The sequence below is a fragment of the Cantharellus anzutake genome, assembly GCF_015039405.1.
Source record: "Cantharellus anzutake strain C23 chromosome Unknown EI90scaffold_194, whole genome shotgun sequence".
Taxonomy (NCBI): Eukaryota; Fungi; Basidiomycota; class Agaricomycetes; order Cantharellales; family Hydnaceae; genus Cantharellus; species Cantharellus anzutake.
Window position 1 is genome coordinate 105,901 of NW_024067144.1, and position 21,897 is coordinate 127,797.

The window sequence follows — 21,897 nt, forward strand, 5'->3', positions numbered from 1 at the left end:
ACAATAAACCATCACAAAAGACTTACCCGACTGAGAAGCTAGTCCTCTCCGCATTGCATTGCTTTACAACGACCGTAAGCCGAGTAGTTAGGTCAGCACTGGCCTGCTGTCGCACTTTTGTTGTTTAGCCGCCACAGAATCGTATTCATAATTTGAGTCAGATACGACTTTTACTACACGACCGGATCCCTAGGCGAGATCAAAACTAGTAACAGGAAAGCCAGTAAAATCTTACGCATACCCAGAGTATCCCGAACCCGTCGAGCATCACCCGGTCTTCAGTTGTTTGCTCCTGGAAAGCGTAGATGATACCATCGACTAGCCGGATCTCCAGTTGTTCGTCTATGTCGGATGCGCCCAAAGACATGACTACTTTTCAATACCGCTTTGCTTCATCCTGTTTGACATAATAAGTGGGGATTCACTAAGAATTGCATTCTTACCCGCCTTGAGGCCATTGACTACTCGGCCCAGCCTCTATGTAGTATAAACATTGCTCCAGAGCCTATCAGGTTTTCATGACAATGAGAAGTAAATAAACGTCATGCCACCGGTGCTGACAAACTACAATTAGTTAACCAGAAAAGTCGGGGAAGATCTACTTTTGGCGAGTGGCCATGCAGGAAACCTTCACACACATATAGAAGTATGATTAAAACAGCCCTAGCAACCAGGCAAAAGATCCGCGGACATGCGTTCAGGCACCATGTCGCCAGCCTGAGGCTTACATCACTCACCTAGTATCCGGTATGACACTAGGTATGATTGAGCAGGTGTGACGAAGGTGCCACAATAGACAGACAACGCAGGTGGAAGTCATACCATGCATTGCAATAAAATTAAGTATTCAGAAAAACCGGCCCATAATATCAAGAGAAATAAGTGCGGTAGTTACGCTTGTGCAGAAGCCAAGAACTGTGCTGTAGCTTTATAGATAACATCATGCAGATTTTTGAGATCGAAAAGAGCGAGGGGAGGTGACTTGTGCTTAAGAGGCGCTCAATGAATGGGAATTGACAGCAAAGCAGCAACGATAAGACTTCGCCGAGGTATTGGAGGACGCTACATGTACGACTCTGTTGGCCAGAATTAAGCACAGTATAGCTATGGCTCCTGATCCAGAAGGAAGTTTTTTAACTGACATGTATCAATGAACCAAGTTAACGATGCACACCGTTTTTAAATGGGATATATGTATTGAAATGCCCTTTGCCCCAGTGCTGTGAAGGTGCCTCCGCAAACTTGAACGTGCGTGTAAGCTGAGGCAGGAAAAACAAGATTTGGGGTCAAGCCGAGGGTACGCTGCAGAATACTGGGCTCACTTGGCTAATAGTGTAGTGATGTAAGCTCCACCGAGCGGCTAGGACCAGTCAAGCGATCAGCTAGCTATGGTGAGTCGAAGAAGGCAACTGACCACAGTGGAAAGCAGAGTCGCGAAGTGGAGGCCATAGAATACGAACTGTCCAAAAAGTGGGTCAGTGCTCCCTGATATTCTGATAATCAGTGGGAAATGAAAGCATAAGCCATACAGCAAGCAAGCCGATAATCGCCAAGATGCTAGAATAAAATGAAAGTGATTAGTCCCAAACGCTGCCTGAATCGCTCACAAGAACATTGGAAATCGAACCTAGTGAATGCCCCAGTATTGAGGGCGTATATCGACAACTTCCTGATCACCGAATCGGTCCTAAATACAAAGGATTATATTCATGACAGACCGTGATCATTATTGACACTTACAGATGAATGCCCGTGCGGTTCTGTCGGAGGAAATAGCACACTGAAGCTGCAATGAGAAGGTCGGATGCGGCCTGAGTGACGACTTCATTAGGACACACGAAAAGTTTGGCACAAAAGCGGGCACCTCCAACGAGAGCCAAACAGTAACGAATGGCCGCAGCGAACCTGGGATAACTTCAACATTCTGCGATATGGTCCTGTTTATGAGGGGGGAGGGAAGCACATTAATACGATTACGCGAATGAGCGGGAGCACCACGTACGCCTTGATAAAAACGTCTGGGCGATCCAGATGAAATATGACCCCGGGCAGCGGTCACTACGAATCGAATGATATAGTTTACGGGATAGTTTGACGTACATAATCCAAAAGCTAAGTCGGGTATGAGTAATACATATCAAATCGCGAACCTGGAACAGGGCCGGACGGGTGGACTTACTGAACTGCACGATTGTCATTCCAGCCTTCAGAGATCAACGTCAACGCCTTGCACAGAAATCGAGGAATCAACGAACGATAAGTATTGGCAACCAGATCGAGGTACTAACTAGAAATGGCCCGGGACGCAATTAACCCTCGTTATGTGGTCATTCACAATAGAAAACTTACGCAGGTGAAGCCGAAATACAAAGAAGAACTGAACAATGGCAGAACTGATGACCTACGGGCCACAACCAAAATTTTTTCATCAGTCGTTATCTTGTGGATGAAACGGATTGGAAAACATACCGACATCATCAGGTGCACGGGAGCGAACCTGATAAACAGGTGAGACCCCATAGCTCACGAAGAGATTAAGGTGCCCTTCACCATTCAGTCCCCAAAAAGATGACACCAAAATCTTTTATCAAGAAATGATAGAAGGAGCACGTAGAAACTACGCTGTGGACAAGAATCAGGTTCATGGACGAGCAGAGAATAGCTAAAATTAATTCACACATAGAACATCTGCGCCAGCCTGCATTACCAGATGATAAAGAGATTTGTCATTGGCTCATACGAATGCTCCGATGGATCGGTACGTACCACAAAAACCCGACGACAACTTTGACATGGAGAGGATCGGTAGGGTATCTATGATAGTAGAGCGATCCCTGAACAGTAATTACGCCGCCCAAACTGATCAGAGTGGCCGAATGGTTGGGTTGCAATGATGCATGTGAGTCATCTAGCTCCTTGCCAAAAACTCCAATGACGCACATCGCATTGACTATGCCCCCAGCGAGACGACCTCCATAAAGGTTTTCAAACGCTGAGATAGTCATCTCTACGGCAAGTTCTCGCAAACGTAAGAGACCAAAAGTCCAAGTCAGCTAGCCCTTCACTCCTCATTTATAGGTCTACACGCTTGAGTGATGCTTCTTAGCCAGCCCCTGAAATAAAATCCAACAGCGAATACATTATCAACGGGTCTTGTGTAAAGCAAGAAAACACTTCAATCAGGCGAGTGGCTGCCGACGGGGCTGGGCAACCGATGAATGTCCATTCAATTCGCAATGAACGAAAATCCTTGGCTTCATGTCCACCGTCGTGGTAAGCTAGCACCGCTCTTCGGGCCCCAGATTATGCTAAACCAATTCTGCAGGCCTCAGTAAAGGGGATTCGTCGGGTCCGAAATGCAAACTGTCGCAATTCGATCACGTCTCCAATCATGTTGAGTTAGCCGAGCCCCCACTTTTTGAATATCTGGCTGTCCTGGGAAATGCGCCGCTGATCTCTTGGTGAAATGAAACACTTACATGAGTCGAGAAAGAGCAAGACAGATTCATTAGCAGAGGGTTCTTGGGAAGCGCATCATTAGATCACGGTCTGCCGCACATGATGGGACCGCTGTTGTATCTCCATATCGGATCTTCGATGCCATCGCTTTGAAAGCGAGTAGCCGAATCGATGGCATGCAGGCTTTTGACTCGTTCGTGGCCTCAGTCTTTATCACTTTGTACACTAATTCTGCCACTATACTACCGGGAAAGGTGGGCCGAATTCGATTCAACCTCAACCGACATCCCAGTTCTTATGGAACAGTTCGTCTCCCCAAGGGACTTGGGCATGCACCCATAATCCGTAATCAAATTTTCTCCAGGCCCACAGTCCAGGGCCGCGACCAGTACTTATACATAATTGGCTTCTCTTCATCGCCGACTGTTCCCGTGTTCTTTTGTTCAAAGGACCCTGGAGGTTGACTGCAACTGCAATCTCCTGGTCAGACTCCGAGTCCGTTGGGGTATGTGTGCTATGTCGGGCTTCTGCATAAGCATTTGTTGGGCTTGCAACGCACTTCTAGGCAACCGTTCACTGCAATTCCGAACCCAACTTTCCTGAATCTTGTAATTGGGAACCTGAACCTTTTTGTACCAACGTGTCATGCCGTTGGATGGGGGTTACGTCCGATCTGGCGGGACAAGACAATCAACCATGAACCGATAGACCAAGGCAACCTCCTGCGAAGTATGCTCAATAAAAGATGCTAACTTAGTAGCAATCCTGAGTCAATTCCCCATCAAGATGGAAAAATCTCATCACGTTGATCATGATGTCGCAGTCATACTGCCTGGCACAACGTATTTGCACTCATCGGTGACACTGAACAAGCCGGATAATCTCAATCCAGGCCTTAGGATTAATCAATTCCCTGAGGTGATGAGTTCCTCAGCCAAAACCTTGTCCACAATCCGCCACATCGGTGCCAAAGCGTTGACGGGACTTGTTTGGGGTACATATATCTGGCTCAAGTCGCTGTTCCGGATATGCCAGGTCCAACTTATTACTTGAATGGCAGTCTCCAACAAAGTAATTTCCCCTCATCACACCCGTTGACGGTGGCTGAATACGTCGACATAGAAGATCCTCATGCCACTGGGCCAGCGCTCATGATATCATTATGTCGAAGTCACCTAAAAGAGCTCGTGCTGTTGTGATGACTTGCTTCCTTTCCTCCGTCCATACTGGGCCCTGTGATGCCCAGCTATGCTCAAGCCCGAGTCTCAGAGGCCCTTGATCTGATCCACGCGGCAGCATATAACTGTGGCGTACTCCGTCCGGGGGATTTATATCACGCACACAAACGTAGGACAAATTTCAGCTCTTCCTTTTGGGTCAGCTCCTCCTTCCTAGCTGCTTTCTTGCCCCCGTCGGCTGTAAGCAGGGTCGGTATGTCGGAATTGGAGAACATATATGGCGGGTTCTTCGTCGGACTGGTGCTGAATGCGATGTATGTGAAGTTCTTGAGATCAGCGCCCACCGCCGTGCCTTGTGCATCAGTCAGCACTGACGACCCTTCCTTGTGTGACCACCGATCATTTCCCCCCTTCGAATCGTTGCCTGCCCGCTACAGTTTCCACGGTTTTACTACCGTGCAGATTTGGCTCTACTACCGCACGTACACAAACGACCGCATCTGTGCCAAATTAGTTGTCGGTTTCTTGTGGTAAGCTCAGCGAGGGATAGGATATAAGCAATGAGCTCATAATGCTTGCGTACACTTAGGCTCCTCCAGACGTTCCAGGTGTAAGTCCACGCCAGAACCTCTTCAGATATGCCCTGCACTGACCTTTGGCCAAGGTCGATTGCGACCTATTCTTCGTACAGATCCTTGGTGGGACATTTCGGAGTTCTCATGTCGCATTCGTCATGGAAAGTTCCTGTTGGCACTGACTCTGTTATGTTCTGACTTGCCTTCCAATAGGCACGATGCTATTTACGTGCCCATTGCGGTGCCCACTTTCAAATCAGCCAACGTCCCACTCGACTGACGTTATCACTCGTTTACAGGTCATCAGTTCCGCTATTGTCCAATTGTACTTTGCTCATCGGCTCTATAAATGTGAGTCGCCTTTCTAGGATACCTACCTTCGCACGAAATATTGCTCAGCTTGCGAACATTTCTAGTCAGCGGATCCCCCGGATTGGCTGTTGTTGTGGTACGCAACCGGACTAGCGTTCGGGGTGTCGTTGTGATGATCCGCATTTGAATCTAGGTTATCTTAACGATCGGACAATTCGGTCAGAGAATTGAGTTCTACCTTCACAGGCTGACACTAAATGAGCTTTGATTTCTCTAGGAGTGGGAACCGGTACGCCGATCATTGTAACTCACGCTCTATGATTCTGACTGTACCCTATCCAAGCCCTTTCGGTTCAAGTGTGGGTTCGCGCTACTTGCCCTTTTTTCCGATGACGTAATGATGTTCCTAACCCACTGGTAGGAACTTAGTTCACAACCTTCAGAACATCTTCTATCGAGAGCGACCACTCATGGTCTCCTGGCTCATCCTGGAGGCACGTCCCTTCATAGTGACACGATGAATACACTGGGAATCCCTCACGAATCCCATTCTAATGGCGATCTTGTTTAGGCTCTGGACGACCTGGTTATTGCTTTTTCGGTGTCATATTTCTTCCGACGGCGACGCACTGGGATCCCTTCGTGGGTAGCCCAACACTCCGATCAGAACTGTCGATCTGATGCATTCCATGACTACAATTTTCCCTTTCGTATTGAAGGACTGATTCAGCACTTCGACTGCTCACGACATATGCCATCAACTCGGGTGTGCTAACTAGGTGCCTATAATCAACTGCCGACCTGATCTCGTTTTGCGTGCGATGAGCTGATTCTTCTCGGACCCACTGGCAGCGCGATCGCAATAGTGATCATGTTTGATGTGCTTTTATTTCCTTACTCACTGACTATGCCAGGAATGCTGATACCGGATAATCCCTCTAGTTCGCACTCTACGGCCTCCATTTCGTACATTTTGCTCTTTGCCCCGTGAGTCCCGCGTGCATCCCCAAATTGGCAGTCCCTCTCTTCCCCTTGCTGATAATTACACTAGTCTCTTGGTGGTATTTATACCGGTAGCCTTTTGGCAAAGTACGTCCATAGGGCCATCAATCATTACTTTCTTACGGGGCCCATCTTGCAATTTCACGATAGCCTACATTCCCGCAAGAGAGCACGGGAACGACTTCTTCCTGATGGAGACAACATCCCTGGAATACGTTTATCACTTCCCCCAGACACTGTACGCATGCATAAAGCGGTGCTGAAAACCGTTAGATTAGGACATAACTCATGGGACCCTATCCATAGGCATGAAATATGACCACCCGCTTTGTCGAGAGTAGAAAACGCAAATTTGAGCCAACCTATTGACGCGATGTTATGCATCCACTGTGGGCAGGGTGCACCAACGCTCCTTTGGTTTTTCTCTCCAAATATTTATTCGTGTTCCTCGCACCACGCCCGTTAATTAACGTTCGGCAAGACTTGTTTGTATATCTAACTTACTGTCACATATATATATACGCCAATTGAACGAATGTCGCCTACCTTGGATCGTCTCGCGGCCCCGATTGATGAATCATACACACAAACCAAACGGGACAGTGACACCATTCCGAAGATAGCCACACATGACGGATGTGGACAACGCCAAGCAAGCGAAGTAATCATAAAGATGTGAGTGAGGATTACTGATTATATGAGCAACATGATAGAGATAAGCTAATACAACCAACTATTCCCGGATGTAACAAGAGACCTAGACAACAATGCGAAATAACAAAGTCAAATACAATGAGGATACTACAAACACCACGGAAGCAAAGATACACGTCACAACGTCGTAAACCGCGCGAGAGGCCATTACAAGAAGGTTGGATCGGGGAGGATTGCGTGTGTATGTCGTAGTTGTGCAATACTGAATGCGGGCGATTCCAAGAAAGCGAGGGAACGGGAAGGAACAGGGCCAACGAAAGATCAGTGTCCTGTCTGGCAACACTGGCAACAAAGGCGAGACCAAGGATATTTAAGCACCTGGAGCAGAAGAGCCTATTCGACTCGTACCCGAGGAGTTGATCTCAGGAGTTGAGCCGGAATCTGAGCCAAGCACTGGGGATAACCTATGGTGTTGAGTAGGTGGACTCGGTAACGGTGCCGGTTTGGTATCATGTGGTGGTGGCGGATACGAAGAAGTTGTGTGAGGCGAACCAAGTATGGATACAGACTGGCTCGAAGCAATTTGCTTAGGATACTTAATGAGGAAAGGAAGAGTCTTTGCGTTAAGCCTTCGGAAGAACTGGCAGGATTGGAAAGTGTATGAGACAGTAGAAAGTTAGATGGTGGGCAAGGAGGCGTACGAGAGCACCATATTTATGAGGCTGGTCGATGCCTTTCCATTTGTCTTCAAGTTTGATGATTTTCTCTTCGCGATCAAGATGTATAACCACCATCGAATGAATTGTCTGCTAGTATCATCAGTGCCTCTCCCCTGATGCTGTCGAGTCGACGAACTTTTTTCTGCTTCATGAATTTGAAGGTGTATTCCTGGACTTGACTGTACACTATTCGACTTGGCGAGGTGGTCGAAGCCAACACGCGATGCGAGACAGTTACAGTCTTGGATACAAACTTCGCCTAGACGCGGGACAGCTATGAGCATGACCTTTCATCGTGACTCTCCAAGGCATCACCCCAAACGCTGGAGTGCTGAAATAATGCACTCACCAGACCATAAAACTGTCCAGGCACAAATCCACTAGTGAGTTTTCAATACAAGAATCCTCGCGACAAAGTGGCTTACTTGAGCAGCATATTCCCGATACCCATGACACAAAGTCAGAGGATCCTAAATGCAAATGGCACGGAAAACGTCAGCCGGTTCCTTGACCAGAACGCTAACCGCGGCCGATGCCGTCCATTCGACACACCTCAAACACCGCGTCCTAAAATAGGAGACAGTGGCGTTAAGCCAGACGAACAAGTAAGACAGCATTGGCGTGCAAACCTTCCTCCAATATGTCGAAAATATTTCGATGGATGGATTTCCGGAGTAGAGAGCTAGGACAGAATCAAGTATTGCCCGTCGGACGGGGCCAAGTTCTGTTCGGTCCTCCCCATCTGCGAACGTGGGCTCGAACTGCTCGTGTATACCTTCCTCCTAAGTACCCGGTATTAGAAGATGTAAAGCACCTCAAAAGGACTCATGGCTATCGGCACCACAACTTACAGTCGCCATTCCAGAATAATGTGCAGCACCAGCAACACTGTTCAGAAGACTCTTGGTAGGCATCGGGGGAACATGAAGTGAGGCCGACAACGGAGGGGAAGTCGGCGGACTCCCCGGACTGGAGGTAACACGAGGAGAAAAATCACCCCAATTAAGGCTTCCCCCCCGTACAAGATTAAACGTGTCACGCTCCGCGGGTGATATGGAGGCACGGCGAAAAGAGCCTTCGCGGTGAGGACTCCTTTGTGACAATCGGCGAGAGGTGATAGGTGGATGAGACGAAGTATGTCCATCTAAGGACAATCTGTGATGATGACGCTGGGTCCCTTGCGCGGCACGAGCTGCCGCGGAGTGGGCAGCCGAGATACAGGATGTGGAAGGAGGCATCGATTGGCGCCGTGAGGGAATGTCCGACAGTTCAAATGGATTGAGAGGCTCTTGGGTTTCACGATCGCTAGTATCGGAGAGCTTTATATGGTCAATAGAGGGCAGTCTTGCTGTTGATGTCCCCGCTGTGGCAGTTGTTGAATCATGTTGAGTGTCCATCATTAAGAAGCTGAGTGTTGATGGTTTGCACGGAACCCCCCCCCTGGAATTTTCCCACGGTCAGCTGCCGGCCGCATGTTGATCCGGTGGAATCTTGTCATCATCGTTGTGTAATCACAGTTTCCACCTGGACGATCACAGTTGTCAGAAAGCTTGCTTACTTGAGCATCTCGGTAACCTGATGTGACAGCTGAGTTCATCCCAACTTGATACCAGCTTACAGCGACGAAGTTGCACTGGTCATTTTGATCTGCAACCAATGATTCTCTGATCTTCACCTAATTTCCGGGGAATGCTGGCCCGCTGACTTAAGTTTGTTCCGACTCCGTGCTTATCGCGTACGGGAACGGGTCGTGTTACCGAGATGAAATTGGAACGCTTGGATTACGTCGATGCGCGAGTGTGGTGCTCTTCATACATCTCATCCATGTGAATGGTGCGCGTGGCTCTATTAAGCTCGCACCATGTACGCTGCGCAGGGTCACTCCCTCATCTTTTTAGTCTTGGCCAAGGTTCATAGCCGACCTGGGCTACTAGCGTTGGGAATACTGCCTAAATCATGCAAAGCTGGTTGTGGGTTCGCATGGGGAGTTTCGCCAGGATCCTTCGCATTAGTGGACTTTGTGCGATAGTTCCGGGAGATGAAGGCGAAGCTGGTGCTTAAACTCTCTTCGCCGGGCCATCCCTAGATTCGGATTGTTGAGTTTGCCATCATCCTCGAATTGACCATCAAACAGGATGATGAAGCACTCTTGGATTATTGAGGTGAAAAACCAGCAGTTTTGCTGTGAGACAGAATCTCATCAATTCATGGGCACTCATTGATTTCTACCAACAGACCTTGCTGAGACTGTACGTCCTTAATTCCCCGACAACAACCTCGAGCAGCCGGGTGAACATAACCAGTGGCACAGAAGCTGGAAAAGTCATGATTGCTTCTGCTTCTGGAGCATAGTCACGAAGACATTCTGCATTACGTGAGAAGCTCGCCTGAATTGCTGAAACTGAGCAATATGGAGGCTATGCAACGACAAAGCTTACAAAATCCTTAGCGTCGGAAACCCCGCCCTTTAATACAAACTTCCAGAATGGGATCCTCTTGTCATGGCGCCGGTCAAGACGGATGTAAAACTCGCCACCGTGACCATGAAGTTGCTCGACGTCAAGGATCAAAAACCGATGAGGGACGCCACTTATCTTGCCATATCGTTTGAGCGACACAATCTGTGCCTTTCGTGCCAGTGAACTACGCTGGAGGTCCATGCAAAACTTTTCGAGAGTGCAGATTGTGTATGCATCGTGTGGGATGTGACCGAGGATGTCAGGCTCATAGTTGGAGTGACGCGTGTCGCGGGCATCTGCCTTTGTTGACGACGTCTCCGGCGGCAAAGCACTGTATGATCCGCCAGGTGGTGACGCGACTTCCTGAAAAGAAGTTAACGCCGACTGTTCGAATATAAGGATGACGGCTACGTGCACGAGTTGGTTGGGCAAGTGTAGAATCTCCGATCACTAGGCCGAGGTGTCTGGACGGGATAGAGTGAACCAACGAGAAAGCACCGAACATGAACGAACGCGTTCCCCTTACCTGAAAGACGTAGTTACTTCCAGCATGCCCGGTCGCAAATTTGGCTGGAACTCCATACATTGTGCAATAACTCTCCCAACCTCATCTGGTGGATCCCAGGTATACGGAGGTGTCTTTCTCACTATTGCAAACATGACATGAACATCACGTAACTCGTGATAGGGGGGCTGATTGCTAAGAATCTTGACGATAGGCTGAAATCAACAGTCTAAAACTATGTCTAAGAGCGAGTTCACCTCAGCAGATGTGCATCCGAATGCCCACACATCGCTCCTTTCATCTCGGTGAACCTCGTTGTCATCGGCGTTGAAGAGCTCGGGAGCCATAAAACGCGGGCTACGAATCGCACTCGACCCTTCGGCATACGTGGACCTATCGCCAAGGATAGATGAAACCCCAAAATCGCATAGCTTCGCTGATCCCTCGTGGTCAATCACCACATTTCGCTGAAGAATGGATTCGAGTGTAATGAGATAAATGACCGCGAGCAGCGGAAACCGGACGTGTGTACCGGAGTGATATCTCCATGAACAATCCCTCTTAAGTGGAGATAGGCAATACCTTCCGCAACCGAGCAAATCTGAGTTCGGATGAACCTCTTAAACACTGAGGCACATATGAGCACTACTTACAATCCGGCCGCGATCAGCAAGTGGGTGATTACGAAGATACTTCTTCACGTCACCCCCCTCGCACCAGGTGGAAATGAAGCTGGCAGTTAGCCTATCCGCCATACCTAACCCGATAGTCCAACCGTGAAGGTCTACGATGTTCGGATGACGTAGATCCTGCCAAATTTTCAACTCGGTTTCTAGTCTCTACATGTGGCGTCTGTCGGCATGAGCTGAAGACAGTCAGCAATGTCCGCTCACACGAGAAAAGATGCGAAATTTGACATCATCCATCACGTCCACCTGATGAAGGACTTTGACACAGACATATTGCTGAGACTTGACGCACCACCAGCGACAAGATTAGCCCAGACATCAATGGCCAAAGGACGTCCGACAGACTTGTTTATAGACTCCAATGAAGGTGCACGCAAAACCCCCAGAAGCTTGACGGGCCTCATAATTCACCTCCACCAGACCATCAAGGTTACGATTGTCGATCGCAATGAGACTATCCAACAGGCAATGGAACTTCTGCTTCGCTTTTTGGGACATCGTACACGCTGGAAGTAAAGAGATAGTGCGGTTAGGACTGCTCACAAACAAAGGGAGGATTAAAACGGAGAATGCACCAAGCCGTACAGACCAAACTTAGCGCGCGCGCGCGCAGCGTAACAGAAGCTCGGAATGAGTTCGTTCACACGCTACACAATTCTGGACTTGGGCGCCAATTCGATACTCGAAGAGAAAATTATTAGGCAATGGGCAACATGAGTGAAAGAGTACAGCATATGTGTGCACAACGAACACCTAAGCCAGGACGCAACACCTGTTGACAGACAAGTGGTGGACGGCTCGTATGCTTGCCATGGACGGCATCACACGTAACCGAACACCATCGCCTCCTCACTGCCATTGTAAGGGGAAAATCATAACAACAGAATTCCCTCGGAAGGAACGCCAACATCAAGTGTGGTTCGTCCTTCCGAGGGATGTGTTGCTGTCTCGTGCCCGAAAAATGGTTTGTCTTGGAGAATCGCTGTGGGGTCGGGCTCCCGCGCGCGGTCGGCTGCCAACGCCTTTCAATCCCAGGCTATCACATTACGATCAATCTCTGTCCAGAAACTTTGCTCCCTGGTTTCACGGTCCGGCATTTCAGACTAGAATTCCCATGCTCTAAGCACGCTCACAAAGTTGTTAACGGCCGGTTTGATTGGTGGCAACTCCTGGTCTTCACCTGATCCCTGAATGCTGGCTCTGTCCAATCGCATGCAAAGGAGCAAACCGAATTGATAGCGTTACCGACATAGAGCTTGTAGTACATGATCAGCCCGCGAACCTAGCCTATTACAAACAATTAAAGAATGCATCGCTCGCATCGCAATCGTCGGCAGGGCGACTTGTTTCTTTGAGCTCTCACCTCTCTTGGCCAACGTCTGCAGCCGACCAAACTACTACACGTCGAGAACGTCTGACTCATGGTCCAAGTGCTAGAGATGGTCGTGAGTTCCAATAATACGGATATTCACCAGGATCCCTGGTATCGGGGGGCCCGTTCTGGAAACTGGAGGTAAAGCTTGTCCCTAACTTGTGCTCGCCGAGACATTCCTAGGCCTGGGTTGTTGAGTTCCCCATGCTCGAACCGGCCATCAAATAGGATGATGAAGCACTCTTGGATTATCGAAGTGAAGAACCAACAGTTTTCCTGCGGCATATTATACCATCAGTTTATGGGCGCCAATCAGGTACTACCGACGAACCTTACTGAAGCTATACGTCTTTAGTTCCCTGACAATGACCTCAAGGAGCTTGGTGAACATAATCAATGGCACAGGAGCTGGAAAAGTCATCAGAGCTTCTTCCTCTGGAGCACAATCACAAAGATATTCTACATTGCGAGAGAAGCTGGCCTGGATTATCGAACTGAGTGATATGGAGACGATGCAACGACAAAGCTCACAGAATCCATAGCATCAGAAACCCCGCCGTTAAACATAAACTTCCAGAGCGGGATCTTTTTGTCATGGCGCCGGTCAAGACGGATATAGAATTCGTCGCCGCTGTGACCATGAATTTGCTGGACACGAAGGATCAAAAACCGATGGGGGACGCCAATCTTCCCCCCATGTCGTTTGAGTGATATAATATGTGCACCTCGCGCCAGTGAACTGCGTTGGAGGCCCATGCAGAACTTTTCGAGCGTGTAGATTGTGTATGCATCGTGTGGGATGTGACCGAGGATGTCGGGCTCACGGTTGCGTTGCATGTTGTCTGTGCCTATCCTTGTTGAGGATATTCTCGGCGGTAAAGCATTGCGTGCTCCGCCAGATGGCAGCATACCCTGGAAAAAAGTTAGCACTGGCTGCCTAGATATAGAAATGATCTCTACGTGCACAAGTTGACCGAGCGAGTGTGGAACCTCCGGTCACTAGGCCGAGGCGTCTGGACAGAATAGAGTGAGCCAATGACAAAGCGCCGAGTATCGACGAACCCGTTTCCCTCACCTGAAAGATCTAGTTACATCCAGCATGCCCGGCCGCGAATCTCGCTGAAACGTCATACATCGTACAATGACTTCCCCAACCTCATCTGGTCGATCCCAAATATACGGGGGTGTCCCACCCGCTATTTCAGACGGAACATGAAACTCATGTATCCCGTGATAGGGAGGCCGGTCACTAAGAATCTTAATGGTAGGTCGGAATCAGAAGTTCCAGGATCATCTGAAACAAGAATCTTCACCTCAGCGGATGTACATCCGAATGCCCACACATCGCTCCTCTCATCTCGATGGACCACTGGGTCATCGACATTCAAGAGCTCAGGAGCTATGAAACGCAGGCTGCGAACCACACTCGACCCTTCGGCATATGTCGACTCGTCGTTAAGAATAGATGAGACCCCAAAATCACATAACTTCGCTAATCCATCACGGTCAATCACCACATTTCTCTGCGAGGGGAACGCAGGCACAATGAGAAGGGTAGCCACAAGCACCAGATATTGGACCCACGTACCGGGGTGATGTCTCCATGGACAATTCCTCTCAGGTGAAGATAGGCGACGCCTTCTGCGGCCGAGCAAATCTGACTCTATGAGACTGCCTCTCCTATGTCGAAGTACGTCCAAGAACTACTCACGATTCGACAGCGGTCAGCATCCGGGTTTCTTTGAAGATACCGCTTGACGTCACCTCCCTCACACCAAGTGGAAATGAAACTGGCGGTTAGCTTGTCTGCTTCATCTAACTCGAGAATCCAACCGTGTAGTTCTACCACATTTGGATGATGGAGGGTACGCCAAATCATCAATTCGCGCACAAGCCTCTTCATGCGGTGTCGGTAAGCCGGAGCAGGCGCTTGGACATGCGGTGGAGACTCACCCGGGAAAAATCGTAAAACTTGGAATTATCCATCACGTCCACGCTATGAAGGACCTTGACACAGACATGTTTCTGAGGAAAAATTGAGCACAAGTCAACGACAATATTAGCCCAATCGTCAATAACTCAATGGCGGCTTTACAGACTGATTGCCAGACTCCAGCAAAAGCGCGTGCAAAACTCCCAGAAGCTGGATAGCGCCCATAATTCACGTCTACCTGACCCACCAAGTCACGGGCATCGATCCGAGAAAGCCTAGCCAACAAGTGACGATGCTCTTGCCTAGCTGATTGAGACATTATACGCCCCGGAGGTGAGGGGTGATGAGTGTAGGTGTCTCACAGATGAAGTGAAGGGGGGGTCAAATGTGACTAGAATTTTAGGCGCGCAAGGTGAGCAGCACATTGGTTATGGACACACGCGCGGTTCGCTGCTCAACAAGTAACGAGCCGCCATGCGAAAAGATGGCGCGTCCGAACTGAGTGGAAAAGCGCACATACGGGTACATACACTTTTCTCATATTATTGGCCGGCCCTAGCTATCTCTAGAACGGAATGCAAGTGGCTGTACGAGTGCAGCCTTGACACCACAGAGAACCGCAAACAGGACCGAGCGTCAGAATCTAATCAAGAAACAGCATATTATATTCTGCCTTGCAGATCCGACACGTTCATTCGATAATTATCAAGAATTACGGCAAAAGTTATAGAATGGCGCTATCAACAAGAACAATGCACAAGAGTAAATATGTCCAGGTATATTCTCTAACTACATATAAAAATTAAATAGTTCGGTCAGAGCTTGTTGTGAAGTTGTCTTCGGGTCGTGAGCCAGATTCCTCGTCTATGTTCCTGAGCCAAGCTCCGATCGCCCCTCTGTAATGTCATTCCAAGTTAATTTAGACACCTTGAAAAACGAGAGACGCAGAAATATACGCACAAGAACCCTTCGTGTCTCAAGAACATAGCCTTCTTTGTCCCCTTGCTCCAGAACCGTATGGCATACGAGAGAGTAGCGACCGTGGCGGCATGCCCTATCATTATCACATGTGGTAGTGGGTTTGCTGTGAGCTTAATTAAGATCTCAGGGAATATGATTACTGACCTCGGATGAAGCATCCTCCAAAGTAGATTCTCTCGAGGCCATACTTTTCCGCGTTCATGTAGCTGTAAGAGGATAGTAAGAAGATACGAAAATCATGAACATGAAATGCGATCGAACGGATGATCATAGATCGTAATGGAATAGGCTGGGGTGGGTTTCACCACATGGAAATCAAGCAGCATGTCCACTCACGCAATCTGTCCGATATTATTCGATATGGCATACAGCAGTGACTTGGCAATATCCTCTGGACGAAATTGCTTTTTCTCTTTCCCTTTCTTGAAGACCTTGCCAAACGAGGATGCAATGACACTGGACTTGAGACCAAGTCGGCCATAATCTTGTCCGTAGATATCTGCAACGAGCATGTCTATACTCTCGTTCGAACCCGTTTCAGAAAGGGTAAGCATCTCTGATTATAAAAGAACGCCTAAAATTAGTCTTGCTTGCAACGTTGGAATGGAATGGCTGACCATCAAAAGACGTTGCGGGCGTTAACAAACTTAGCAGCCCCCACAATGTCCCACCACCTAAACTTGTTCCGCTCACACGCTCAAATTTTCCATCCTCGTCGACTTTGATGATCGACACACCAGATCCAATGTTCACTAATAGACAGGGAAGCTGGGCATTCGGCTCCTTGACGTACGTCACACCGTACCGAGGTGGGTCCGGGGAGGGTCTTTGCAGCTCATGCAAATCGTGATGGGTCCCATTACTCTTCGACACCTCCGCAATCAGTTCGTCCGAGAAGAAATACGCCTCATTTGGTATTGACGTGATGAAAACCAAGCCTGTGATCAAACACTCCATCTCGTCCTCCCTCTGAACATCCACGCCCAACTCCGTGCTGAATAAGTCGTAGAACCGATGGGCGCCTCCGCCCGTAGCCATGATCTTCACACTCTTCCGCATCTCCTCGATCGAGACGCGGTTTACATCCGCCGAGCGGGAAATGAGCTGTTGAATGAACTCGACGCATTCATGAATGTTGTCTGTTTCGAATCGTTCAAAGTTGAGTGAACCACCCGGCACATTCTGAAGCGTTTGCCGCCGGAGGAGAGCGCCTCGTAACTTGGCGCTTTCAATGGCACCCCCTTTGTTCTCGCCGCCACAGCCGACAAATCGTTGAGAAATGGTGGTCATACGAGGACCTTCGAGGACCAAAGGTGTCAGTGCACCTGTAAGCTTTGGACGCCTGGCAGGGATTGATAGAGACGTGGAAGGGTCTTCGACATCAGGAGGCGTGGATGGGATGGAGTCGCTTGATATTATGCTTTCTGAGTCGAGGGAATCTTCAGTTGAGGATTGAGGCGGAACAGGGGAACGAGTGAAATAAATGATTTTGGCCAACGAGCCACCAATCTAAGATAATTAACCGCACAGCAGCAAGCGCATTGATGTTCATGGAGGGCGTGACGAGCCGTTGGAGGAGGTTATTTGATGCATCAGTCCACTCGTACGATTACCCCAGCGATGCTTTACTCACGTCAACTGCGATGTGTGACACTGGTTCCACATGATTGGGGAGGTATATTCCTCTACTATCTCTCGTCTATAGTCCCGTTGCATGATACCAATCAAACAAACGAGACGCATGAATTAAGTTCCCCCACGTCGTCATCTGACGGAATGAGGTAACGCACCTCAGGCGATTCTTCTTGTAGTATTACTGCGCCCCTTGTATCGACTTGGATGTTGCGCGGCACTGGTATGACGCCAGAAGTGCCAGGCATAGTGCTCAGCTGAGGTCAGCGTCTAGGCTAACGAACCTCAGCCGAGTATGGGTACAAAGAGAGTTGCCGCTGGCGGCCAACCCCAATAAGCCAGAGCGCAGCTATAAAGGCTCACTCAGCAGTAGCACAGCAACCTGATACGTTTGATGACTCCGTGAATATGGTATCCTCAGCGGAACTTGGGGGAGATGACCCCCAGCTCCGATCTCAATCAATATTACGGTCACACCCGACAAGCTCGCGTGAACTAACGCTCGGAATGAGACAAACCTGTTTAGAAGAGCTTCAAGAGGTATACTGTAAGTACTACGAAGCATGGCATAAACTATGAAACCGGAGGGATAGAGTAGGGAATTTTAGATTACATGTGATGCAATCATGCCAGGAAATCTTTGAGGAACGACAAACACGGCATCACACCACACAGCGATTAGCCCCCAATGGCTGCAATCACTAGGTTACAAGCCGCTTCCTTCTCTGCTCGCACCCCTAACTCGAGGGTGACGCCTGTGTCGGAAATGTAGGTCATCCTGGCGCGAACGATGGCCTTGCCACCTCCGCCGGTAATGATACCGGCAAGCATAAGCGAATGTACCGACTGGGATGTTGGATGCTCACTACCTCCAAGGGGCTCCATGTTCAGGATCTCAATGATAGAGTCGCACGCCGCTAGAACGATAACACGGTAATTTAGGGACCGGAGCAGGGCGTGGATCTAGGCACTCACCCTTAATACTATCCATAGCAGACAGCGAAAATGTCTCAACCACGCTCGGCCCATTAGCCATCCTGGCCCATTCGGACTCAAATGAAGCATAGGTAGGAACAATGTACTCGGACCCAGCCCCGATTTCCACCTCCTCGACCTGGTACTCGTCTTCATACCCTTCTTCCTCCGGTTCGCCACTTGAAGGGTCAACCTCCTTGCTGATGAATTTGAGCGTAGAGAGGAACGAGCCCAAAACATATTCAGCGGGGTTTTCGCGCGTGAAGGAGACATACACGACTTGAGGTGAGTTGGCGGAAGTAATTTGAGGGGCAGGGATAATGAAATCTTCCGTGAGACCTGCTTCCGAAGTAGCCTGCATGAGAACGGACACGTTCTCGAGAATGGTATCAGGGAGAGTATTGGATACATTGAACTAGGTTGTGTAATTTAAGTGACGGCATTCCGGAATTACGGCCCACAAAGCTGGGGCTGCACTTACCTGGAAAACAATGTGTTCTTTATATACATGTTTGACGCACGACACAGTGTATTCTGTCTCGCTCTCCGTAAGTTGGGTGGGCTTCCAGCTGCTGTTGATCACAGAACCGTACGACTCAAACTCTGGCACGGCAGCAAGCTGTTTCGCGTATGCCGATTTGGCCTCTGCGATAGATGGAGCGGGAGCGGTGGAAGTAGGAGCTTTTGGAGCAGGTATAGTATGTGCCGTTTCAAGAGCACTGGGACCTAGAGTATGTTACCAGGCGACATTAGAGTGCGGAAGGCCGACGGAAGGGTGTACAAAGCACATACGGGCGCTCTCTTGTCTGGCTTGCTCCTTGCTGACTTTGGGTATCGAGGAGGTGTCAAAAGGGACGTCACTAGCGTTCGCGTCCAGAATGTAGGCAGCAAGTTTCGACTCCAAGGCAGCGAGAGAGAAAACAGATTCTGTTCAAGTTATTAAGCAACGCAGTAGCTTTCTGCCCTTGTCAAAAGACATACCATCCTTAACATATGTTTCGGCTAATGGAGGCTGGTTCATCACCTTCAAGTACATTGCTGCTCTATCGCGAACCTCATCATCCACATCATCGAGACAGCTGGCTTCATCGTAAGCACACCTCATCAAGTGACAAAAAGTAAAGTGCCACCTACCGAGTTAGCAGGACTCGAATACTCTTCTTAACAGCCTGATCCACCACATTTACCCCGAACTTCGCCAAGCTCGAAACCGCTGCAGCCCTAACCAGCGCATTCTCGAGTATAACCCGGTTATAGATGTACCGGATATACCTCGCGGGCTTCGGAGACTTAGGTCCTTCAATACCCAATAGGTACAAGATTCTAACCGAGAGCTTCGTGAACTCGCAGTCCTCGATGAATTCGCACAAATGAGCGAGGGCAGCCTCCTTGGAATCCTCGATGAATTTGATCATGTCGAAGATCGCTTCCACGACCGCCCGTTTGAAGTCATATCCCCCCTCATCACGTAGGACACCGGCCAAGAAGTTGAGCATAGTTGCTTGTTTTCCTGGGAATTTGAGGCACAGGGAGCGAATAGCATCCACAACAATGACTTTGAATTCATCACTAATTTCGTTCATGAAGCCAGAGATTTGTTTCATTAAGCGATCGACGGAAGCTTCATTACCAGTCTGCGAAACGGTATTAGTTGAAACTCATTCAAGGAGCTGATTACATGAGCGACACACCTTAAGGAGTGTAGTGATAGCATATGTAGCGATGCTACGGTTGGAATCCGCGATGAGATTCTCTATGTCTACATTACAAGTAGAGACTGGCCCAGGGTGTGTAAGTGCAAGCGTACTCAATGTCCGAATGGCCGCAAACTTGAGCGTAGGCTTGGCAGACGACAAGAAAAGTTGCAAGACTTCACAGCAGAGGCGAAGATGTCAGTGTCAAAGGCCGGAAAATATATCAAGTAAAGCTTACCCGCAATAGGTCTGACGAGCTGAGCAGACGAGACGTTACGAATCTCACAGATAGCCCGAGCAGCTTCATAGTTAACCATATCGCTCTTATGACGCAGCCATCCTTCCAAGAGTTCAAGCATCTGCCTCTGAACACTAAACAGAGACAGGATTTATCAATTCCGCTTATTCAACACCCCATCGCACTCACTTGGGGTCCTCATCCAAAACCTTCGCGGCGTATCGAATCAGCATACACAATGCCATCGGATTCTTCAACGTCGTCCCAGCGCCAGACTTCCCTCCTCCAAGCTGTTGTATCATTTTTATCACCGCCATCCGATCCTGCTGTCTCATCAGGTACAACAAACCAAGGGCATGGTACTGGGTAATATAGCTCGTGGATGGTACAGCCTGGTACCCGCCGGGCGACGAGGACTGCGAACCCGTTGAGAAGTTAAGATATCCCCCAGCTGCACTGGTCCCAAAGAAAGATGTTGTTGATTTTGCATTGACAGCATCTTGTGCTTCGTTCACCCAGCGTTTGATAACTTCTCTTGATGATGGAAAAAGATGGTAGGAAGAAACGAGTGCAGCGGAGGATATGGAAGGATTACGATCCACAATAGCGGTCTTATAAAAGCGTTCGATCCCTTGAGCCATTGAGCCCTAAAAATTCATAATAACCGCAGTAATTTCTCTAACGTCAACGGGAGAGAAAGTGGATTCACGCACGTCTATTATCCGACATAGTGCACGGATGGCATTGGGACGATAAATGACCTCTAAGTTAGGTTGCATATCCTTCATAATGCTGCTCGTCACCATGATCACATCGTCAGCAGAAAGTGCCAGCTCCTTTATTGCCAGATACACCGCTTGTCTCAGGGCACTCTAAATAAGACAAAGGCAGCCTCATCAGATCCCAACTATCCCCAAACGAGAGCACGCGCCACCCCATCCAAACGTACATCCTTATTCTGAAACAACTTTGTCGTCCCGAAGAAAAGTGTCGTAGCCTCCTGAGAGCTAAACGTCTCGCCCAAATAAAGCAAATAAACGATCCGCGTCAGCAGCGCTCGGCATTTCCGTGGACTGATAGGAGATTCATTGAACACTCGTGCTTCCTGTATGATCGTTGTTTTGTTGTTATAGTAAGACCCAAGCCCTGTCTCCTCATCCTTCTTCGCGAGGCTCATCGTTTGTAATGTGAAGAATTAAGAATGGGAGAAAAGGGGAGGGACGAGAAGAAGACGAAATACCAGAGGACTGCGACGCGAGGATACACGTCGAAGCGGATCGTTCAAGTTGATCACGTGTCACTTTCCAGTCGACGGTTCAGTGGGGCCACCGCAGACTCTTGGAAGTAGCTGCTTGCGAAGTCACGTATGGTCAGAGGGATACGTGCGCATCATTTCACAAAAATTGCCCCAACTGTTGATTTTGTCCCGATGCGCATACTTGAACGCGACAACACAAGCCAACCGTCATTGGCACCTCACCGCACACTCGGGTCTACTGGTCGCAGAGCTGAGGCGGAAG

The 21,897-nt window shown here is 49.0% G+C and overlaps 10 protein-coding genes across 10 annotated transcripts; 3 read left to right on the top strand and 7 right to left on the bottom strand.

Moving 5' to 3' along the window:
• On the bottom strand, positions 1–492 carry EI90DRAFT_3094165 (uncharacterized protein). Its single transcript, XM_039062494.1, has 2 exons — positions 162–492; positions 1–91 (listed from the first exon to the last, which is right to left on the bottom strand). Exon 1 carries the CDS (start codon positions 365–367, stop codon positions 206–208), a length of 162 nt encoding a protein of 53 aa, XP_038907967.1. The 5' UTR covers positions 368–492; the 3' UTR covers positions 1–91; positions 162–205.
• A 416-nt stretch (positions 493–908) lies between these two features.
• EI90DRAFT_729332 (uncharacterized protein) lies at positions 909–3,293 on the bottom strand. The gene is made up of 17 exons (XM_039067998.1): positions 2,941–3,293; positions 2,767–2,859; positions 2,678–2,698; positions 2,551–2,622; positions 2,350–2,393; positions 2,256–2,287; positions 2,180–2,204; positions 2,101–2,112; positions 2,003–2,018; positions 1,906–1,937; positions 1,741–1,780; positions 1,628–1,687; positions 1,530–1,557; positions 1,415–1,459; positions 1,323–1,360; positions 1,175–1,259; positions 909–1,113 (listed from the first exon to the last, which is right to left on the bottom strand). Exons 1-17 carry the CDS (start codon positions 3,003–3,005, stop codon positions 1,105–1,107), a joined length of 717 nt encoding a protein of 238 aa, XP_038907968.1. The 5' UTR covers positions 3,006–3,293; the 3' UTR covers positions 909–1,104.
• A 284-nt stretch (positions 3,294–3,577) lies between these two features.
• Positions 3,578–3,864, top strand: EI90DRAFT_3094171 (uncharacterized protein). Its single transcript, XM_039062495.1, has one exon. It carries the CDS (start codon positions 3,631–3,633, stop codon positions 3,799–3,801), a length of 171 nt encoding a protein of 56 aa, XP_038907969.1. The 5' UTR covers positions 3,578–3,630; the 3' UTR covers positions 3,802–3,864.
• Positions 3,865–4,430: 566 nt separating this feature from the next.
• On the top strand, positions 4,431–5,537 carry EI90DRAFT_731952 (uncharacterized protein). Its single transcript, XM_039068000.1, has 5 exons — positions 4,431–4,530; positions 4,585–4,951; positions 5,075–5,167; positions 5,227–5,247; positions 5,302–5,537. Exons 2-5 carry the CDS (start codon positions 4,698–4,700, stop codon positions 5,408–5,410), a joined length of 477 nt encoding a protein of 158 aa, XP_038907970.1. The 5' UTR covers positions 4,431–4,530; positions 4,585–4,697; the 3' UTR covers positions 5,411–5,537.
• Positions 5,538–6,195: 658 nt separating this feature from the next.
• EI90DRAFT_3094175 (uncharacterized protein) lies at positions 6,196–6,916 on the top strand. The gene is made up of 5 exons (XM_039062496.1): positions 6,196–6,303; positions 6,377–6,404; positions 6,467–6,511; positions 6,576–6,764; positions 6,833–6,916. The coding sequence occupies exons 2-5, from the start codon at positions 6,396–6,398 to the stop codon at positions 6,836–6,838; spliced, it is 249 nt and encodes an 82-aa protein (XP_038907971.1). The 5' UTR covers positions 6,196–6,303; positions 6,377–6,395; the 3' UTR covers positions 6,839–6,916.
• Positions 6,917–7,550: 634 nt separating this feature from the next.
• EI90DRAFT_3023147 (uncharacterized protein) lies at positions 7,551–9,137 on the bottom strand (the record flags this gene model as incomplete). The annotated part of the gene is made up of 8 exons (XM_039057857.1): positions 7,551–7,820; positions 7,882–7,986; positions 8,036–8,158; positions 8,249–8,260; positions 8,325–8,369; positions 8,452–8,466; positions 8,529–8,681; positions 8,751–9,137. 8 exons carry the CDS (start codon positions 9,135–9,137, stop codon positions 7,551–7,553), a joined length of 1,110 nt encoding a protein of 369 aa, XP_038907972.1.
• A 1,037-nt stretch (positions 9,138–10,174) lies between these two features.
• EI90DRAFT_3004799 (kinase-like domain-containing protein) lies at positions 10,175–12,187 on the bottom strand. Its single transcript, XM_039056372.1, has 9 exons — positions 12,128–12,187; positions 11,898–12,058; positions 11,757–11,834; positions 11,517–11,702; positions 11,396–11,464; positions 11,121–11,330; positions 10,885–11,066; positions 10,774–10,822; positions 10,175–10,721 (listed from the first exon to the last, which is right to left on the bottom strand). Exons 2-9 carry the CDS (start codon positions 12,048–12,050, stop codon positions 10,317–10,319), a joined length of 1,332 nt encoding a protein of 443 aa, XP_038907973.1. The 5' UTR covers positions 12,051–12,058; positions 12,128–12,187; the 3' UTR covers positions 10,175–10,316.
• Positions 12,188–13,640: 1,453 nt separating this feature from the next.
• EI90DRAFT_730460 (kinase-like domain-containing protein) lies at positions 13,641–15,243 on the bottom strand. Its single transcript, XM_039067999.1, has 6 exons — positions 14,636–15,243; positions 14,513–14,581; positions 14,408–14,447; positions 14,238–14,356; positions 14,000–14,181; positions 13,641–13,937 (listed from the first exon to the last, which is right to left on the bottom strand). The coding sequence occupies exons 1-6, from the start codon at positions 14,825–14,827 to the stop codon at positions 13,862–13,864; spliced, it is 678 nt and encodes a 225-aa protein (XP_038907974.1). The 5' UTR covers positions 14,828–15,243; the 3' UTR covers positions 13,641–13,861.
• Positions 15,244–15,659: 416 nt separating this feature from the next.
• EI90DRAFT_2952013 (type II pantothenate kinase) lies at positions 15,660–17,718 on the bottom strand (the record flags this gene model as incomplete). The annotated part of the gene is made up of 7 exons (XM_039055411.1): positions 15,660–15,753; positions 15,818–15,911; positions 15,983–16,044; positions 16,175–16,394; positions 16,456–17,347; positions 17,472–17,537; positions 17,629–17,718. The coding sequence occupies 7 exons, from the start codon at positions 17,716–17,718 to the stop codon at positions 15,660–15,662; spliced, it is 1,518 nt and encodes a 505-aa protein (XP_038907975.1).
• A 430-nt stretch (positions 17,719–18,148) lies between these two features.
• Positions 18,149–21,554, bottom strand: EI90DRAFT_3137605 (coatomer subunit gamma; the record flags this gene model as incomplete). Its single annotated transcript, XM_039064859.1, has 11 exons — positions 18,149–18,387; positions 18,446–18,860; positions 18,927–19,171; positions 19,238–19,372; positions 19,427–19,524; positions 19,580–20,079; positions 20,137–20,315; positions 20,378–20,511; positions 20,567–21,024; positions 21,091–21,249; positions 21,327–21,554. The coding sequence occupies 11 exons, from the start codon at positions 21,552–21,554 to the stop codon at positions 18,149–18,151; spliced, it is 2,790 nt and encodes a 929-aa protein (XP_038907976.1).
• Between the last annotated feature and the right edge of the window lie 343 nt (positions 21,555–21,897).

Coding starts and splice junctions, on each gene's coding strand:
- EI90DRAFT_731952 (XM_039068000.1), top strand. CDS start 4,698: ATGCCCAGCTATGCTCAAGCCCGAGTCTCAGAGGCCCTTGATCTGATC. Junction 5,168..5,226: donor TTAGTTGTCGGTTTCTTGTG/GTAAGCTCAGCG, acceptor GCGTACACTTAG/GCTCCTCCAGACGTTCCAGG. Junction 5,248..5,301: donor CTCCTCCAGACGTTCCAGGT/GTAAGTCCACGC, acceptor CCTTTGGCCAAG/GTCGATTGCGACCTATTCTT.
- EI90DRAFT_3094171 (XM_039062495.1), top strand. CDS start 3,631: ATGGCATGCAGGCTTTTGACTCGTTCGTGGCCTCAGTCTTTATCACTT.
- EI90DRAFT_3094175 (XM_039062496.1), top strand. Junction 6,512..6,575: donor TACATTTTGCTCTTTGCCCC/GTGAGTCCCGCG, acceptor TAATTACACTAG/TCTCTTGGTGGTATTTATAC.
- EI90DRAFT_3004799 (XM_039056372.1), bottom strand. CDS start 12,050: ATGTCCCAAAAAGCGAAGCAGAAGTTCCATTGCCTGTTGGATAGTCTC. Junction 11,703..11,756: donor AATTTCGCATCTTTTCTCGT/GTGAGCGGACAT, acceptor CGCCACATGTAG/AGACTAGAAACCGAGTTGAA. Junction 11,067..11,120: donor TCGGATGCACATCTGCTGAG/GTGAACTCGCTC, acceptor CCTATCGTCAAG/ATTCTTAGCAATCAGCCCCC.
- EI90DRAFT_730460 (XM_039067999.1), bottom strand. CDS start 14,827: ATGAAGAGGCTTGTGCGCGAATTGATGATTTGGCGTACCCTCCATCAT. Junction 14,582..14,635: donor ATGCTGACCGCTGTCGAATC/GTGAGTAGTTCT, acceptor TCATAGAGTCAG/ATTTGCTCGGCCGCAGAAGG. Junction 14,357..14,407: donor TGATGGATTAGCGAAGTTAT/GTGATTTTGGGG, acceptor CATATGCCGAAG/GGTCGAGTGTGGTTCGCAGC.
- EI90DRAFT_729332 (XM_039067998.1), bottom strand. CDS start 3,005: ATGACTATCTCAGCGTTTGAAAACCTTTATGGAGGTCGTCTCGCTGGG. Junction 2,699..2,766: donor GTTGTCGTCGGGTTTTTGTG/GTACGTACCGAT, acceptor CTGGTAATGCAG/GCTGGCGCAGATGTTCTATG. Junction 1,558..1,627: donor AATACTGGGGCATTCACTAG/GTTCGATTTCCA, acceptor ATTTTATTCTAG/CATCTTGGCGATTATCGGCT.
- EI90DRAFT_3094165 (XM_039062494.1), bottom strand. CDS start 367: ATGTCTTTGGGCGCATCCGACATAGACGAACAACTGGAGATCCGGCTA.